General features: G+C 45.0%; 1 protein-coding gene across 1 annotated transcript; it reads right to left on the bottom strand.

The window, feature by feature from the left end:
• Nucleotides 1-13,697: 13,697 nt before the first annotated feature.
• Nucleotides 13,698-18,575, bottom strand: PROB1 (proline rich basic protein 1). The gene has a single exon (XM_081905951.1). It carries the CDS (start codon nt 18,258-18,260, stop codon nt 13,770-13,772), a length of 4,491 nt encoding a protein of 1,496 aa, XP_081762077.1. The 5' UTR covers nt 18,261-18,575; the 3' UTR covers nt 13,698-13,769.
• Nucleotides 18,576-19,332: the final 757 nt, after the last annotated feature.

Below are 19,332 nucleotides of genomic sequence, written 5' to 3'. Positions count from 1 at the left end.
TCTTACAGCAATGTATTAGCTTTTGTGGACTAGAGTCCATCAGATGCATGAAGTATGTTCTTAGTTGTCAGACTTATACATGCATATGCATTTGTGTACACACAGAGAGCGATACAGAACAAATGTAAACAGTGATGCTAAAAGGCATTGAAAAGAAAGAGATGCAGCCTGTAACATTTGAGAAACTGAGCATGTTCCATTCAGTGTTTAGCAAAACTAGTGGGTGGGGGCTTCAGGAAGCCCATAGTAAAGTAAAAATTACATTCAAAACATATTATTAAGTTTACAGATGACACCAATATAATGGGTTTAATAACATGTGGAGACAAATCAATGTATAGAGGGGAGGTCCAAAAAATATCTACATGGTGCCTAGGGAACAACTTGCACCTTAATATCAGCAAGACAAAGGAGATGATGTTGGACTTTCAGAGGAAGAGAGGAGAACTAGTACATCGGGGAGGGCTATGTAGAGAGAGTCTCTTCCTTTAAATTACTAGGAGTTTATCTCAGTGAAGACCTTACTTGGAAAAACAATACAACTCTGGTTGGGTTAAGAAAGCCCAACACAGACTCCATCTCCTCAGATTATTGCAAAAGAACGGTGTCAACCAACATTTGATGATCTCCTTCTACCGGTCCACAATAGAAAGTGTCCTTTCATACTGCATCACGGTGTGGTACGCTGGTTTGACATCAACTGATAGGAAGTGCCTACAGAGGGTGGTGAATACAGCACAAGATATTATGGGCTATCCCGTGAATCCGCTGGATGAAATAGCGGAAGAACGTTGCCTCAGGAGAGTGAGGAAAATTCATCAGGGATGATTCACACCCTGGCCGGCACTTTCTTGATCTCCTGCCCTCAGAAGATATAGAAGCAGGATTAGTCGCACCAACAGGGTAAAGAACAGCTTCTATCTGTGGGCTGTTAGGCTGCTGAATGAAAAGATAACAACAGGGCAACTGACTTTTGGGTTTGGTGGGTGTGCGTCAGTAAACAAGGGGAATTAAGACTAAGAGAGCTGAGTGGGGGGGTGCCGGTGTAATCTCACTGTATATAAGCTGTACAAGTGACAATAAAGTATTTCAGTTTCAATATCTCAACTGTACTGAGAATACACAGCTAATAACAGACCCTCCAAGTGTCCCTATTTTCCAGGGACAGTCCTGGATTTACAGAAGCTGTCTTGGTTTCTGATTTGATCCCAGGATGTCCTGCTTTGCCTTAGGATGTCCCTATTTTCATCGGAGAAATGTTGGTGGTGTATGGAGTTACCTGACCCCCAAGCCATCTGAAGACAGCCCTGTATAGGGAAGTTTTTAAATGTTTCTTTTTTAATGTTTTTATATATGTTGGAAGCAGCCCAGAGTGGCTGAAGCAACCTAGTGAAATGGGAGGGTATATATAGTAAAACGATGATGATGATGATGGAATAGGACGTTGCTATTTTTATTGGAGAAATGTTGGCGGGTATGTAAGAATTATTATAGAAAGGTTAAACTAGAAGATCAGGGCTAGGTTTCCTTACTGCCTCTTATACTCAATAGCAATCTACATATATTAGCATCTTGGCAAAGCTCAGCTTCCAGGACACAGCAAGAGAGACAGTGAAGTTAGGTGTTGGAACCTGGTAAATGTGTTGCACTGCTCTCTTTTTTCGGACCATAACAGCAGCCAGACCTATTTGTTGGATTATCCCTGGAATTGCTCTCGTGACACCTCCCACTCCCAATTTATGGGCTCCCTCTGCCTAATTTAATCTTAGCTCTTGGTTTGTTCCTGCATATATTTTCTATTACTGTCTTAGTCCATGAAGGAATTGAGAAAAATTCATCCAGCTATCTTGGATAAAGGATTGTTATCAGCATTTTTACTGGTTATTCTACCTAGTTTTCTGATCATACTTTATACGGCTCTGCTTACTTTTAGCAGAAGAACAGGATTAGTATGCCTCAATCTAGGGACACAGGTGGCGTTGTGGGTTAAACCACAGAGCCTAGGACTTGCCAATCAGAAGGTCGCGGTTCGGATCCGCGACGGGGTGAGCTCCCATTGCTCGGTCCCTGCTCCTGCCAACCTAGCAGTTTGAAAGCACACCAGTGCAAGTAGATAAATAGGTACCGCTCTGGCAGGAAGGTAAACGGCGTTTCCATGCGCTGCTCTGATTCGCCAGAAGCGGCTTAGTCATGCTGGCTACATGACCCGGAAGCTGTACGCCGGCTCCCTCGGCCAGTGAAGCGAGATGAGCGCCGCAACCCCAGAGTCGGCCACAACTGGACCTAGTGGTCAGGGGTCCCTTTACCTTTACCTAATCATAAGCTGCTCTGGAATTCCTGGGGACTGAAGAGCAGGTTGCAAGTATTTATCATCATTAAACAACCATCCAACACACAGCCTGCAGTGCAAAGCCGTCACCGCCACTGCCACCTCCACCACATACCCTCCTGCTGTTTTCGGGTGCATGCTGACAGCACAATGCAAAGGATTTTGTGAATGCCTCCAGAGCCCTAAAGCACCCCATTGACTTAACAGGTTCCATGCCGAAGCTTAAAGGGGTGTGCATAACTACGCAGAACACGAAGTTCCCAGAGATTCTGCTGCTTGTTCTAAAGCGAGTTGAACGGACTGTGCCTCCTACCTCGGGGCTAACAGCTGGTCTGGAAAAATAAAAACAAGGAAACGAAACCTAGCCTGGCTTGCTCTTCTGCCAACTGATATGCAGCCTCCTGGAGAATAACATTAGCCCCTCTCAGTCCTTCCAGTATCCATAGATACATCTCTGACCTACTCTCTGCGGAAGGTTGCTCCCTGCAGCATGCAAGCGTACAAACAAAGGGGTTTTGCACACACAACTGCCAATACAGGAAGGCAAGTTTCCTCCTGAGCATTCCATGCATAAAATTGTATGCACTTGGGGTCCTTTACAGACTTTCCAAGGAATTTGTGTAGATGGCTAGGACAGCACTAGATTTTGGGGGGCGCGGACGATTGTCCTGCACAGGATGATGAGCCAAGGGGGTGAATAATAATAATAATAATACCTATATTTATATGGTACCTACCGAGAATATCCATGAAAAGCAACTGTACCAAAAGGAATTATTGTGAAAATAATAAATATTTAGGGGGTGACCAAATGTTGCATGTGCTCTGGGCGCCATATTACCAAAGTTCGCCTCTGGCAGAGGGGCAGGAGGGGGGAGTGTTATGTACTGAAGTTCTCACCCTGGGCCAGCAGGGGGATACTGTAGATAGTTTTCACTCAGGTCCACATATGCAAATAAGGGATTGAAAGTGAGGTTCAGTGATTGGATAGTTACAGAAAGTGGTTACAGTTGCATTGTAGTGGAGCTCTATATAAGCAGGCTGGCTGAACCCTTCAGTTCAGTTCTGTTCTGGCCTGTGAATAAACAAGAGCAGTTTGAAGAATCGCTGCGTCGTCTGATATGTTCACCCACAATTTAATAGGGAGCTTGCTGCCCATTCCCCATGCAGGTTTAGTATCCATGAATCCTGAATCAACAGCCACAAGCAGATTGTGTATGGGCAGCGAGATACAGAAGATAGCTCTCAGCGGCACCTCTGAGCCACCCTCACTACCCATCCATTAGGGTACAGGAGAGCTTTTATTCCATTGCCAATAAGCAAATGGATCAGGACTATAATAGGGGACAAAGGGTTAAGGCTGCCTCCTTCCTATGGGGGGGTGTCCTTCTCTGACACCTACTACCATATTTCCTGTTGAAGAGCCATTCACACCAGTTGCTAATGGTGTGAATGGTACCTACTTTGGCTCCAAGCCACCTAACTTTGCTTAAGATCAAGCCTGGTTATTTGGGGGGGGGGCGTTTCCCTCCCTTCTCTGGCTCCTTTTGGGGTTGCAAAACACTTAGTATTTCCATTCACTTAATTCTGCAAGGCCTAGCAAACCTGATCTATGCAGTAGTTGCACTCTTGCATCTCAGAGGGCTGTTTTTAATTATTATCTATTTTTTACTTGTTATTAAGAACAAGTAATTGTTATTAGGGACGCGGGTGGCGCTGTGGGTTAAACCACAGAGCCTAGGACTTGCCGATCAGAAGGTCGGCGGTTCAAATCCCTGTGACGGGGTGAGCTCCCGTTGCTCGGTCCCTGCTCCTGCCAACCTAGCAGTTCAAAAGCACGTCAAAGTGCAAGTAGATAAATAGATACTGCTCTGGCGGGAAGGTAAACAGCGTTTCTGTGCGCTGCTCTGGTTCGCCAGAAGCGGCTTCGTCATGCTGACCACATGACCTGGAAGCTGGACGCCGGCTCCCTCGGCCTATAGAGCGACGTGAGCACTCAACCCCAGAGTCGGTCACGACTGGACCTAATGGTCAGGGGTCCCTTTACCTTTACTAATTGTTATTAAGTGACATTCAGCTTCTAATGCTACCTCTGGTGTTAATCTAGTGCTGTTGAATTTTGAGATGACTGCTGGGGAAGAGAATGAATGGAGCGGAGGGGCTAAGGAAAGAGGATTTAAAAAAAACCACCTTTGACCTCGACTCATTAATTTGGGTCCCATTTAATTTCTGCATAATAGTGCTAGCACCTCACCACCTGTCACACACTAAAATATTAGTGTGCTATTTCCCCCCCAGTACAAGTGAACTCATATTTCATTTCTTTTGTTGGTCAAACTTTTAAACCTGTTTAATAATTGCATCCTCGTTTTGATTTCTGGCCTCCTGCCTTCTCTTTGCTTCGTTGCAAAATTCTCAGTCCTTTTTTCCGTTGTTACAGTACTTGCTCTCATCTCATTTTCTTTTGCTATCCTTTCTATCGCCAGCCTATTGCCCTTTTCCTCATGCCTTCTTCCACATTCTCTTTACCTTCTCAAACATTTCTATCCTTTCTTTTTCTCACCTTCTGCTTCCTTTGTACCTGCTGGTATTGCCTTTCTGTCTCCTCCTCCTTTTACTCTCCTCGCTTTAATTCACCTTCTCTGCAGCTCTAATTCACCTCTCTGTGACTATTGCCGCCTCCTAATGTCAACTTGCCTAAAATCAAAATCAACAGGATTTCTGAGGAGGTTTCATCATTCTCAGAACCTAATATGGGTGGTAGCTGTTCTTTTTGCTCCTTTGATGGATGATGAAGTTTGAAGAAACTCCATAGCTTCTCACACACGGAAGCAACATATACCTGTAGTTCCGAAACAAAATGTTTCCCCCCGTTTTAGTTTGTGAAGTCTTTCCATTTTACAATTCTTTTTAAAAAACCAACTCAATGTCCACACTTCCAAATCCACACTGAACTATTAAAGATGCCCTCCTGTGCATAGTTACCTGAGAGTAAAAAGGTAAAGGGACCCCTGACCATTAGATCCAGTCGTGACCAACTCTGGAGTTGTGGTGTTCATCTCACTTTATTGGCCAAGGGAGCCGGCGTACAGCTTCCGGGTCATGTGGCCAGCATGACTAAGCCACTTCTGGTGAACCAGAGCAGTGCACGGAAACGCCGTTTACCTTCCCGCCAGAGCTGTACCTATTTATCTACTTGCATTGGTTTGCTTTCAAACTGCTAGGTTGGCAGGAGCAGGGACCGAGCAACGGGAGCTCACCCCGTCCCGGAGATTCTAACCGCCGACCTTCTGATCGGCAAGTCCTAAGCTCTGTGGTTTAACCCACAGTGCCACCCGCGTCTCTTACCTGTGAGTAGGTCCCATTAAAATAAGTGTGCTTTTCTGAGCAGCCATTCATAGGATTTGCTTTGTGACGAAGGCTTTCCCTCGCTGCAGAGCTGAATTTCCTCTACCTTTCCTGCATTTACCTGGGAGTAAAGCCCCCAAACTGAACATTGGCCAGACTGCTCAGAGAATTAGGCTTCACCTGACAATAGTATGACCTGGATTCATGTATTTTAAATTGTCATGCATGTACCTAAGAAGTCTTACTCCCTGAATAAATCTCCTCAGACAAAACTTCACATGCAGGCTGTGCAGCAGTGGGAACCCGGTCCATGCTCTAGAGAAGCCAGTAAAGAAATATAGACTTAACACACCCCATCCAATTTTTAAGGCATGCTTGTTCATTAAGTCCAACTAGGATTACTTAAACACAAAAACACACTGCCCCCTGCCCAGCCCTTCTGTTCCAAGTAAGAGGTGCACTGGAATTTTGAACTGAATTTGAATTTTGGGTCGAATTCCCCCAGCATGCCATCTGAAACTGGCTTTAAATCTGATCGGTTATGATGGTTTTGCTGGCTTGTTTTCCAAACCACTGATCAGATTTTTCTGTTCTGCTACATATTATATATTTAAGCACACACCCACAAACATCTTGCTACTGTTTTTATAACTGAGCAAAGCACGCTAGGACTTTTGTTAAAACTGAAGGGTGGTGTTAAAAATGTCTTAAATACTGTATTGGCCAGAATATAAGCCTCACGTTCCCCCCCCCCCCCAAATTCTGACCATGAATAGTTAAAGTGCAGCTTAAATTTTCGACCTTACAAAAATTGGCTTTTACGATATCGCTGCTGAAACAGACATGTGGTAAAACGGAAGGGGTGTGAGTGCCTGTGGAATTTTAAGGGAGTGGTTTATATTCCGGTATTGTCTTTTTTTTTCTTTTTCCGCCTTTAATTTCAAAGGTGAGGCTTATATTTGGGTGCGGCTTATATTGGGGCCAATACAGTAAATACGTGGCCAAAGGCAGCTCTCTCACCCGGCCTCACAACACCTATAATAGTGTGAGAAATAAGAGCCCGCCTCACAGGGGTGTTGTGGAAAAAAGCAAAATAGTTTAAAGAAGGGGAAGTTCTGTCAGGCGCAGCTTTCCCCGCCGTTGCATTTGGGAGACCACACAACTGGCAGCATTTTCCTTGCCATGACACCAGAAGCAGATGGACTCCAATTCTCGTCAATATGGCCAAGGGAAAGGAATGATGGGAGTTGTAGTCCAACAATATATGGAGGGCTGGGGCACAGGTTATCCTTTCCTGTACTGGAGGCCAGAGATGCTGAAGGAACAAACAGGACTGAGTAGGCAATAGGAGGAAAAAATAAGGACCCAATGGTGCCAACTTGAATAAAATATGGGGTCTCTCCCCCCGCCCCCGGTAAACCCCGCTTTGCATAATTGATCACATTACACAGTGCACATACGTCATTTGAATGGCAATGCCCATTGTGATAGGAATTTTGAGGTCTTAGGTATATGGTAATGTCCATAAGCGTACCAGCCAAGCACGTACATAGATCAGCACAGGAAGACCGACCTGAAACCATTTTGATTCCCAAACTGACCAAATGTTTTCCCTTCAAAGGGGGAGGGGGAAGTCAGGGAGCCTTCCCATTGTCTCAGGAATTGAGTAATCAGCATTTTAATGGGTGACAGACTGTCAGGAAAGTCAATCAGATAATGGGTGACAGACTATCAGGAAAGGCAATCAGATAACCTGGCAAACAGGAAAAACAACATTCAAATTTCTGTTTTAGACCACCTTTTCTGTGATGTAGGTGTGATGTATCTGGGGGGTGGTCTTAGGTTACAGGGTGGCAATTTCAAAAGTCTTTATAAGGCCTTGTGCGCCGTCGTTCTGGGTTCCTCCTCCTTTCCTGCGGGTGAGGGGAGCACCCTGTTGCAACACATCAATAAAGATCAAGCTTACTAGCTGCTTTGCTTCTCAATATTCTCTGGTTGGCCTCTGTTATTTTCTCCTACCAATAGGGAACCTACGTAAGGACTCTATATGGGCTCTTGGATAAGGGAAAAGGGCAATTTTTGTTTACAACACCATCACCTTTGGGGACCCCCCTCAGATGTTTTATTGGGGGGGGAAGAAGGTACCTCAGCCCCTAGGACTTGGTTCCTATGCATGGACTTAAAGGAGGAATGAGCGATAATGGAGTCACATAGAGCAGTGTTCCCCAACCTTGGGCCTCCAGCTGTTTTTGGACTACAATTCCCATCATCCTTGACCACTGGTCTTGCTAGCGAGGGATGATGGGAGTTGTAGTCCAAAAACAGCTGGAGGCCCAAGGTTGGGGAACACTGACATAAGAGGAACAAAGAGCAGGCGATGCAAGAAAGCAACCAAGTTCAACAAGGGTTAGGGCTTCGCCTTTTTTTGTTTTGGCAGGTCTCTCGTGTCTTCATGACTGGCAGAAACATAACAGCTGCCGTTTTCCCCTCACCGTTGATGCTGGGAAGAGCTTCAGCTGTTACATTCCTGCCCACCCTGCAGTTTTGAGAGTCATAAAGCCGTGCGAGAAAGAAGCTGAGCCATCGGCAGGGCGTCTTCGCGTGAGGGAGGAAGCATGCAGATGAACAAGCCGGGTTGCCACTTTCTGCCTGGCTCTGCTCAAACGCCCCATAACTTTGGGTAGCTGCAAGTTTTGGTTTGGACAGTTTCTCATTTCCCCATTCTTAAGCTCAGTCCCCCAAATTCCCACATTGGTTTCAGATGTGAAGGAAATAAGCAGCTATCCTAGCTTTAAAAGACATCTGAAGGCAGCCCTGCTTAGGGAAGTTAATAATAATAATAATAATAATAATAATAATAATAATAATAATAATAATAATTTGTTATCTAAGAAGTCCTCGTGATGATGGTCCCGGTCCCTTCCAGCCCTACAGTTCTATGGATCTGTGAAAATTCATCAGCATATTAGTGCTAACACGCATTTTTGCAAAGCGTGTCTCCCCCCCATATTTATATTTTCCTGAATCTAATGCATTTTTTTTTATTTTGGCAAATCTGTACATATTTACGCACATGTTACCTCAGTATATGCACTGCTGTACACATTACTTGGGGATGCGGGTGGCGCTGTGGGTTAAACCACAGAGCCTAGGACTTGCCGATCAGAAGGTCGGCGGTTCGAATCCCCACAACGGGGTGAGCTCCCATTGCTCGGTCCCTGCTCCTGCCCACCTAGCAGTTCGAAAGCACATCAAAGTGCAAGTAGATAAATAGGTACCGCTGCAGTGGGAAGGTAAATGGCGTTTCCGTGCGCTGCTCTGGTGTGCCAGAAACGGCTTAGTCATGCTGGCCACATGACCTGGAAGCTGTACACCGGCTTCCTTAGCCAGTAAAGTGAGATGAGCGCCGCAACCCCAGAGTCGGTCACGACTGGACCTAATGGTCAGGGGTCTCCTTTACCTTTACCTTTACACATTACTTAGCTGGAGAACTGAACTGCACTGCTGCGAATTTCGAAGGACGGCTGTGTTTCCGTTTGCATATTGTTTTGGAAAGCGTGATCTGGGTCGATTTGCCTTGAAACTGCATCAAAGGTCTGCCCCACCCCTACCCTTCAGACACAAAGAACTGAATTTCATAATGCAGGTAAAAGCAATAGGAGCAGGAATGGAACAAAAGGTGACAACTGCATAGGTGAGGGAGCTCTGCATAAAAGAGGCGCAGAGCAGGGAAAACTGCTGTGTTAGAATCAGAGAAGCCAGACCTTGTGAAAGTCTCTTAAAAGCACAAGGATGCTGTCACCGTTGGGACTTGGAAACCCCTAAGCAGCAAAGAGGGGAGGGAGGTTACAGTATTTTTCGCTCCATAAGACGCACCTGACCATAAACACCTAGTTTTTAGAGGTGGAAAACAAGAAAAAAAATATTCTGAACAGTGGATGTTTGATTTTTGTGGTTCATTCTGTGGCCACAGACATGCTACGTGATCTGATGGTGAATTTGGGGTGACCCAATGCAAAAATCCTGAGCAGCCATGTGGATCCGTGCTTTGTAACCACGTTTTTGCACCATTGCGGCCCCACGAAACAGTGGATGCGTGGGTTTTTCGGTGCCGGCTGTACTCGTGGACATGCTATGCGATCTGATGGTGAATTTGGGGTGACCCAATGCAAAAATCCTGAGGATCCATGTGCTTTTACCTCCCCTCTCCCAGGCAGCCTCCTTTATCGCTAGAGTCCCTTATCTCCCTCCGATCGCTTGCCGATCAGCTGCTCAGCGGCTTTGTTTCAACACCTCCTTCCCTCTTTCTAAAAAAAAAAAAAAAAGCACAATCTGCTTTTTACCCCTGGGTAATTTGGCTCCAGGGACCACACATTTGCTCCATAAGACTCACAGACATTTCCCCTTACTTTTTAGGAGGAAAAAAGTGTGTCTTATGGAGTGAAAAATACGGTAGTTTTACAAACAGGCCCACTGGATCTACCACATAGTGAGGAAAGCAAGGAAAATCCTGATCCTAATTGGACCTTACCCTAACCTTTGCAGCTAGGTTCCCTGATCTGGGCAGCAGAAACAGCAAGAACGGACAGCAGCACCAGGCTTGATTTTACTTCTACCCTTTATCTGTGGCTGTAGCTCTGTCCCGAGAGCTCCAGAAATTGTTGCTACTGAGAGCCCCTCTCAGCCCTCTCCTCCCCTTTGTTTCTTGTGCTACAGTAGTCTGCAGAGAGAACCAAAACAGTAGCCTGTAGGCTTGCAGCTTCACAATCATGCAGCTCACCCTAGGGACCCTTTACAAAAACGTAAGACAACCCCGGCCAATGGTCCATCCCATCCAACTACCCGTTCTCACAGTGGCCAACCAGATGGTAGCCACTAGTAGCCACTGCTAGCCTTTGTCTAACTCCATTTCAAAGCCATCACTTTCCCGGATGTAACTTGACAATGAAAGCATTAATAATCCCAAACTCTTTTCTGAAGTCTCTGGAACAATTGTTGTTAACTTGTGAAATACTTTTCCGTTGTGCAAATTAGCAGACTAATACCAGACAGGCACCAACAGTTTGCTCCTCAGCGGAGTCTTCTTGACGAGGGTCCAGTTCAGTGTGAATAAAGTGAAAATCAGGAGTGCTTCTCACCTCCCTCAGTCGCCTTGCTGCTGTGCTCCCTGAAGCTAAGCCACGGTTTGGCTTAGGGTTACGCACAAACCAGAGCTCACGGTTTGCCTCGTTCCTAGAAAACCACAAACTGTAACCAAGGTTTTTTCCTTGGCTTACCATTCATGGTTTTTCTGGAAGAGACAAATAACAAGCTCAAGTTTGCCCATAATGCTAAGCTAAACCATAGCTTGCCTCTAGGTAGTGCCGTAGCAACAGGACCAGAGAAGGAGCAAAGCAGCAGTGATTTTTGCTCTGGCTTGCACACTTATTCACTGACTTACTCACTAAACCACTGTGTGAGAAATTAGGTTTAGGATGTTTAAGCAGGACAGGAAACTTGGTTTTCAGAAGGAGAGGTCAAAGTTAGAAACAGAATTGCTAGAATCCAATACTAAAAACTTATCTAAAATGTATAATTTGCTGCTGAAATGGAATACACAGGATGAAACAGTGAAATCAGCTATGATTAAATGGGCACAGGACATTGGTCATGACATTATGTTTGATGACTGGGAACAGTTATGGACCACCGGCGTTAAATTTACGGCATGTAATGCCCTGAAAGAGAATATAATGAAAATGATCTATAGGTGGTACATGACCCCAGTCAAACTTGCAAAGATTTACCATCTGCCCAATAATAAATGTTGGAAATGTAATGAGGCTGAAGGTACCTTCTACCATCTTTGGTGGACCTGCCCAAAGATTAAGGCCTACTGGGAAATGATCTATAATGAAATTAAGAAAGTCCTTAAGTGGACATTTGTAAAGAAACCGGAGGCTTTTCTCTTGGGCATGGTCGGCCAATTGGTATCAAAGAAGGATAAGACATTCTTCATGTATGCAACCACGGCAGCAAGAATCCTGTTGGCAAAGTATTGGAAGATGAAAGAATTACCTACTCTGGAAGAATGGCAATCGAAGGTGATGGAATATATGGGACTGGCAGAGATGACCGGCAGAATCCGTGACCAGAGGAAAGAGACAGTGGAAGAGGACTGGAGGAAATTTAACATATATCTAAAAAATTACTGTAAAATCGTGGACTGATAAGATGTTAAGGGGTAGGAAATAAAGAACTACAGCTGTAAATTTTAAACTTTAAGGAAATTTAAAAGGGGTTTAATTGAAGATTGATTGATGAGTTGCTCGAAAAATGGTAAAACAAGGATGTGGCGAAGGGAAGGCATGGGGAAGTCGATTTTTGTTGTTTGTTTTTGATGTTTGTGTTTGTTTTGTATTGTTATCAATATGTGTAAAAACTAATAAAAATATTTTTTTAAAAAAAAGAGAAATTAGGTTTAGGAATTAAATGTGCTGAACTTTTTTGCTTTTAAAGAATAGATTACACTTTTATTTCACCTTTCTTCCATGGAGTAACTCAAGATGCACATATAAATTCTCCATACATCTCCCATCCAGGCACTCACCAGACCCTTTGAGAGGGTGTACGCAGGTTTGTCCTTGTGCACAAAATATATACCGTGTTTTTTGCTCTATAAGACTTACTTTTTCCCTCCTAAAAAGTAAGGGGAAATGTGTGTGCGTCTTATGGAGTGAATGCAGGCTGCACAGCTATCCCAGAAGCCAGAACAGCAAGAGGGATTGCTGCTTTCACTGCGCTTCTGAGATTCAGAATATTTTTTTTGTTTTCCTCCTCCAAAAACTAGGTGCGTCTTGTGGTCTGGTGCGTCTTATAGAGCGAAAAATACGGTATTTTAGTCTGTCAACCATGGTTGACTGGGAAACACTCTGTGTGCTCCTGCTCCCTTCTTCTGTTCCGTTAAACACTCTCGTATATTGCATGGAAGGGCCTAGCTTGCCTTCTGAGTACTGAGCCTGACAAGGGTGGTCAGATACCAATGTCACATCTCCACATGCATTTAAAGCACTTTGCTTCCACCAAAGAACTACAGAAACTGTTGTTTAAGGGTACCTGGAGTTGCTAGGAGACCCCTCGCAAAGAGACATTTGCCTGCACCCATAACAAACCCAGGATTCTTTGGGAGAAGCTAAAGAGGTGCTTTAAATGGATGTGGCCCCAAAGAGGCCATTTTTAATAGTTGTGCAGAAGAGGGGATTTCAGAAGGTGTAGCTTGCATGACAATCGGCACCTGCTGAAATGCCCTCTTCGATACAAATATTAAAAAATGCTGTCTTCCTTTTCCATCTGGCCCACTTGACGGCTAGCAAATATGTTTTGTTTTGACACTTACCAAGCCAAGGATGCAGCCAGGCTCTTCAGCGCACAGCTCTAGCAAAATGTGAAGCTCTGAGGAGAAGCCGTGTCTGCCGTTCCCAGCTGCCTACACATATCTCCACCCCCTCATCTTCAAAACATTTACGCTGATAGAAACATGCTAGTGTGGATTGGGCTCTGATGGCAAAAGTGAAGTACCATGAGAATTTAAGGAAGCCTGAATTCATGATTCGTGCATAAATATACAAAAGTATCAAATCTCAAAAAGTTTGGATGAACATTTAATTTCTACAGAAGAGTCAAGAGCTTTAGCTAACCGGACTCCTCAGGAAATAGACTTAGCATTTCAATCATATACCTTATAGCATGCCTTAAGGAACAAACTTGATAGTTGCAGAGGAGGACAACCTCATAGGCTGAATCCTGGTCCCGTTGAAGTCAACACCTAACTCCCATTGGCTTCAATTAGCACCAGAATATGGCCCTTTACTGCCAGGGATGTTTACATTAAAATCAAATTTACTACGCCAGTGAGGAGCACTGTAAACTTTTGGAGCCCCATTATCTCTTTTGGGTCCTTCAGAGCCCAAACAGCAGAATAAACTTTCATTCCTTTTTCACAGATTCCAGGAAAGGAGGTTGGGTTTGACCTTTTTTAAAAAAAGAAGAAGAAGAACAGAATTATCTGAAATACAAAAACAGTTTTCCCGGTTGCCCTTGTCGCGCTACACATTCACATCCTAAGGAAGGGCCCCTTTTCAGTTCCAGAAGGACCAGAACTTGAAGGCGGGGAAAATAAAGTTTGGTTGGGATTAGGACTTGAATTCATTCCAGTGGGAATATAGTACAAACTCTCCATGTAGTTGCCATCGGCGGTTTGGGTAGCTGGAGGAACGTCGCTCTTCGAAAAATGGCTGTAATTTTCGTTGAGGTTTGCGTTTTCTTGAGCGGGTTGTTGGTCTTGAAGATCCAGGTTGGCAGGGGGCATTGCTGGAGGGGGAGGGGGGAACCCAGGAAACCCAGAGTACGACATGTAAGGTGGTCCATAACTTCCTGGATTCATGACCACTGGTGAGAAAGGAGACTGGTAAAGCCCGCTGTGTGACGATAGTGGGACTGGGGGTATCAGGACCTCAATGTACTGCCCTGTTTCTGGGTCATAAAGCATCTTTAACTGAGGCTGCCTTGGCGGTTCCACATAGTAGCATTTTCCACTCTCTGGATCAACCAACATTTTTCTGTGTCCCTGTAGAGAAGGAGGAGGAGGAGGAGCTGCAGCTGCAGGAGGAGCAGGATGAAAGTGCCTTGTTGGACTTGGGGCACTCTTACCAGATGGAGAAATTCCTTCATTTCTTCTTGTGAAGCTAGGAGACTCTTCAAGTCTTAGGGGGAGTTGCCCATGGCTTGGGTGACTGTAAAGCACGTTGTCGGAGGGTGCCTTCCTCTCCATTTGTTTTGGTGGGAAAAGTTCGTGGCTTATTTTATTTCCCGATGCTTCTCCACTCGGCTGGAAGGAGACATTGGAGGTGAAAGAGTTGTTGTCCGTGTTCAAAGGCACTGGGTGTTTAACAGTTGCTTCAGATTGATGGGTTTTCACAGGAATCGTTAAGTAATTTGTGTTGTCAGCCTGGGTAGTTGAAAAATACTGTTCATTTGTTGCCTGATGTTTGTTGAAGTTGTCACACCCTGGGTCATGGAGCTTTCCATAAGAGGTTGATGGAGTAAAAGAGGAGTTTGAGATCACCTTGATTCCTTCAGTGTACTCTGTTGGTGCTAGTGGACTGTTTGAAATCACACAATCAGACTGTATTCTGTTGTGCTTATGCAAGGGTCTGGTGTCTTCCTGTACTGTAGAGTCATATCTACCATCTGAAAAATTACTATTTTCTTGAGTCTGTGTGTGAATATTTTGGGTGCTTGTCATTGGAGGCCTGATGGCTTGTGGGTACCTACAGCTTCCATGAGATGATCCAGATTCTGGAAACATATTTTCGTCTTTCAGAAGGTTATTGGAAGCCACTGAGAAGAACTCGCTGGATAAATGTTTCTGATAGGGCAACTCGGCTTCTTGGGTTTTGCAAGGGTCATTCATATAGCTTGTGGTTCCACAGCCATTATCTCTCCTTGTGATTTCCCGTACATAGGTAGAAGATGGGATCCTAAGAGACTCTGATGAAGCAGCATCTTGGGTTTCTCTCAACAAACTATGTTTAGACTGTGGCACTGAATCTTTCATGGTCCTTTCATCCAGTCTGGAGCAACTAGAAGCTGGAAAATAGTCTGTTTCAGTTTTGTGTGACTGTTTGGAGAGAGAACTGTTGACTTTAATATTAAGCTGAGATTCTTTCTTGGCAGTTGTAGACGAAGGCCTGACATTTAATTCACTCCGCTCATAAGGCACTTGTTTGTTTTCAACTTGCGTCGGAAATTCTTTATTTTCAACAAGTTTCTTGGACTGAATTGTAGTAATGTGCACTGCAGGTTCACATTTGCTTTCTGGATGACACACAGGTACATTTTCGTGTGTCTGTACTGTGGGATTAGAATTATCAGTGTACTCCTTGCTCCTTGTGCTCTGATCATGTAGAGAAAGCGTTGACACATCAATGTCCCCCATTTGGTCTTGCTTATTCTCCTGTGCATTGTTTGCTGTTTGCATATCATCTTTCCGACATATTGATGTGCAGCGTATGAACAGAGGTGAAACAGCTGGGGACTCCTTTGGTAGCACAATTAAGCTGTTCTCACTTTTGCTTTCAGAATAGGATGCCTGATCTACACTGGAGCTGTCTGAAGATTTAAAGCCAAGATTATATGTGTCCTTCACTAATTTTCTTACACCTCTGGGCTGATGTATTCTGGCCTTCTCTTTGCTTTCCGTTTGAATTGTCTCCCCTGTGTGAGGTGTTCTTGGGGGATTTGATTTTTCACCACTGTGTGATTTGACAGAAGCTGGAAAAGCCACAGATGACAGTTTCATACTCTGAAATGTAGGCAGCCTCCGCTCATTGGAAACTCTGTCCAAAGATTTGTGTCTAGAGGCATTTGGAACATTATGCTCATTCTTGATCTGAGGGATGAGTTTCATTTCTTTGGTTTTGGATGTGAAGATGTTACTGGGAGTATCTTTGGGTACCACAAGACCTTTCGGTTTCAGGGGGAATTTTTCTTCCTTTGACTGTGTGTGCCTGCTCTGACGAATGGCTCGCTGCTTCAGATTTGGCCATGGCTTTTGTGGCTTTGCAAATTTCGGAACTGCAGCCAAGCTTTCCGTATCAGCCTCCATGGACTCAAACACAGCTCGGGCTCTCCTGTATTCTTTCCTTACCCCAGCGGCCTGCTTCCTGGTGTTGCTTGATTCTATTACATTCACAGCCCCGTCTGCCAAAATGGGGAGTCTTTTCAGCTGAGCGACTTCTTGATACTTCAGTCTCTCGTTCAGCTCGTTAAATGTATCTTTCAGTTTGCAGACATTCTCCCGTAGTTGCTCGTTGAGCACAACTCCTTTCGTTGGCCTCAAGGCGTCCACGCCGTCTTTATTCACTGTGATGGGCTCTGACCTCTCACTGGTGGAATGGCTCTGCACCTCTTCCGTTGAAAAACTGCAGTCCGACTTAGACAGAGAACTTGACTTGCCTTCTAAACTGTCCCCTGGGAGGTCAGTGCTGATGGACGAAGGGACAGAAGAGGTTGAACTCCCCCGGACAGATGCTTGTTCCATTTTAATCCTGTGTTCATACTGCATTTTTTTAGCCAAAACGTTTTTCACCAGGCTAGAAGCCATCCTCGTTTTGCTGTAAGCATTGTTCAAGGAGGCGGCTTTCAGAAATTGCTTATAATTCAGCCTAAACTCATCGCTGATGTTTCTCGCTTTCACACACGACTCTTTTCGTGGTTGTGTGAATGGCTGGAGGGCAGCGCAGTCCCCAGCGGCGCAAAAACCTGTCTCCTTCTTCTCCTTCCGCCTTAACTGGATCTGACGCTTGGGCACCATTCTCTTTTTAGAGAGGCTCTTTTTGCCATCAGCATTCTCTAGGGCGACATCAATGCACTCAGCGTGCTCCTTCCCCAAGACACCACTGAGCAGTCCTGTATCTGGCGCTTTGCTGGCTGTTGGGAATAGCCTGCTTCCTTTCGCGTGGCCGACCACCACTGTTTTCCTCTGATCACTGCATAATGGCCACCTGTTCATTCCATTACTATCTTCTGGCAAGGAATTGGACAGGCTGGAGGATGTCCTGTTACTGGAACTATACATATCTAGGTAGCTGCCTTGTGGGCATGAGAGACTCTGGAAGGACAGAGCAGTAAGCTTCTCTACTTCGTTATCAGCCTCATCAGAGTCACTCAAAACACAGGGATTTTCAACAAAATATTTGGGGCATGCTGGTTTGCTACTTACAGGATCATGCACTCGGCTGCCAAGGCTGCTTTTCTTCGGCTTGCGTGCACTGGGTAACATTTCCTTGGATTTGTCGGAACTGAATTGTGCAGGATGATCCAAATACTTCGATCCGCTGTCTCCTGGCTGCAGCCTCTGTGTGACTAGCCCCATTCTACCACTGCACACTGGGTCTGAGCTATTCTTAGCTTTGATTGACATCTGAACCTGTTGCTTCTCCTTCCCACTGGAACAGAGTTGGTCTCTGCAGGTTTGATCTTTTATAGTACCCTTGGGGTCCGCCTGCATGCTCAGTACTCTCGCCTCTTGGACTGGCAACAACTCCCCAAATGTCTCGCTCCTGCGTAAAGGAAAACGAGCTCGGGATCCTCCAGATGTAGCAGCGTAAGTATTCCTTTTTGTGCCGCACAGGCCATCTCGTAAGACGTCGCTGGAACTATTCAAAGTCCCATGGAGTTGGCTGGCTGTAACCTTGGAAATCCTATCAGCAGGGCTTGCCTGAGCTGCAGGAAGGACCGGCGTTGCTGCTAGGCTTCCTTGCTCATGTTCTGAGTCGCAGTAAGTGCACTCCTCAAGACAATCTCCGGCTTCTTCAAAGAATTCGACACAGTCCTTGAAACTCTCCACTTCCTCTGAACCTGGTGCTGAACGGTAAGAAGAACTAGACGTGTCCGAGGTGCGGTCTCCTTTGGAATTGCTCGGAACGTGGCAGTCTTTTTCTGGAGGAGAATGGAGTCTGCAGCTGTAGTTGCTGATTTCTTCTCCGTCCGGACCATCAGGCTCAGGAGATAGTTGGCTGTTTCTCGTCACACAGGGGAACATTTTTATGCTGCAAAAACCATTCAGATCTGAGCTGGAACAATGGGAGTCTGGATCCTGTTTTATCGCTGTTGCAGCTGGGTCTGTTCCCACTCACACTTGCGAACTTGATCTTCTGGGAGAAGCTCATGTTCCCCCCTCTCCCTGTTTAATCCAGTCATGATAAAAAAGCGAAACCTCTGGTTATGTCATGTGCCTGTTTGAGGGAGGCATGCCGAAGAAAATAGAAACACACACATGCGGCGTGCTATAAAAACACAAGCATCAGTAAACAGAAAACAAAATATCAGGGCTATATTTGCTTTCCTTCTCTCCAGAGCAACTCAGCCAGAAGTTGAGATACAGAGCAGCTAGTTCCAAAATGCGTTATGGCTTGCAGAACCAAGTACTCCAGGAGGCACCAGTGTCATTAGAGAAATAAAGATTAAAAATCCAGGCATGTTAGCATGGTTGCTACAGCTGTCGTCTGATAAAATAATTTTGAGTCCTTTAATCACCTAAATGGTTGAATAAATTCATCACTTGAAAACGAATACAATTGTAGATGCGCAATACACCGATCTTGAAGGAAATTAGGTAGGACATGTCTATGCTGGGTTGGTGCCATCTTAGAAGATGCATTTCCTATGTGAGAGAGGAGGAGGAAAGCGTAAACTGGGACTTCTTGCCCTCTGCAACTTTTATAAGTACACATATTTAAAAGAATTTAAGTATGGTATCTGAAGAAGTGTGCGTGCACATGAAATCTCATACCAATAACAAACTTAGTTGGTCTCTAAGCCGCTACTGGAAGGATTTTTTAAATTTTGTTTCAACTACGGCAGACCAGCACGGCGACCTACCTGTAACTTAAAATAATTTAACACTAATCAAAGCAAGAGTTTCCCACGTATTCGATTAAAGGCTGCAGTTCTAACAGTTGTTAATATTGTTGATGGAGGGGTTCGAAAGCAACGCAACATTCCCACTTTAAGGCAACAGCTTTCACTCAGACCAGAGTTTCCCAAACTTGGGTCTCCAGCTGTTTTTTGGACTACAATTCCCACCATCCCTAGCTAGCAGGAACAGTGGTCAG

This window comes from Podarcis melisellensis (genome assembly GCF_964234715.1).
Source record: "Podarcis melisellensis genome assembly, chromosome: 3".
NCBI lineage: Eukaryota > Metazoa > Chordata > Lepidosauria > Squamata > Lacertidae > Podarcis > Podarcis melisellensis.
The sequence above is the reverse complement of the archived record's forward strand: the minus strand, read 5'-3'. Positions and strand labels throughout refer to the sequence as shown.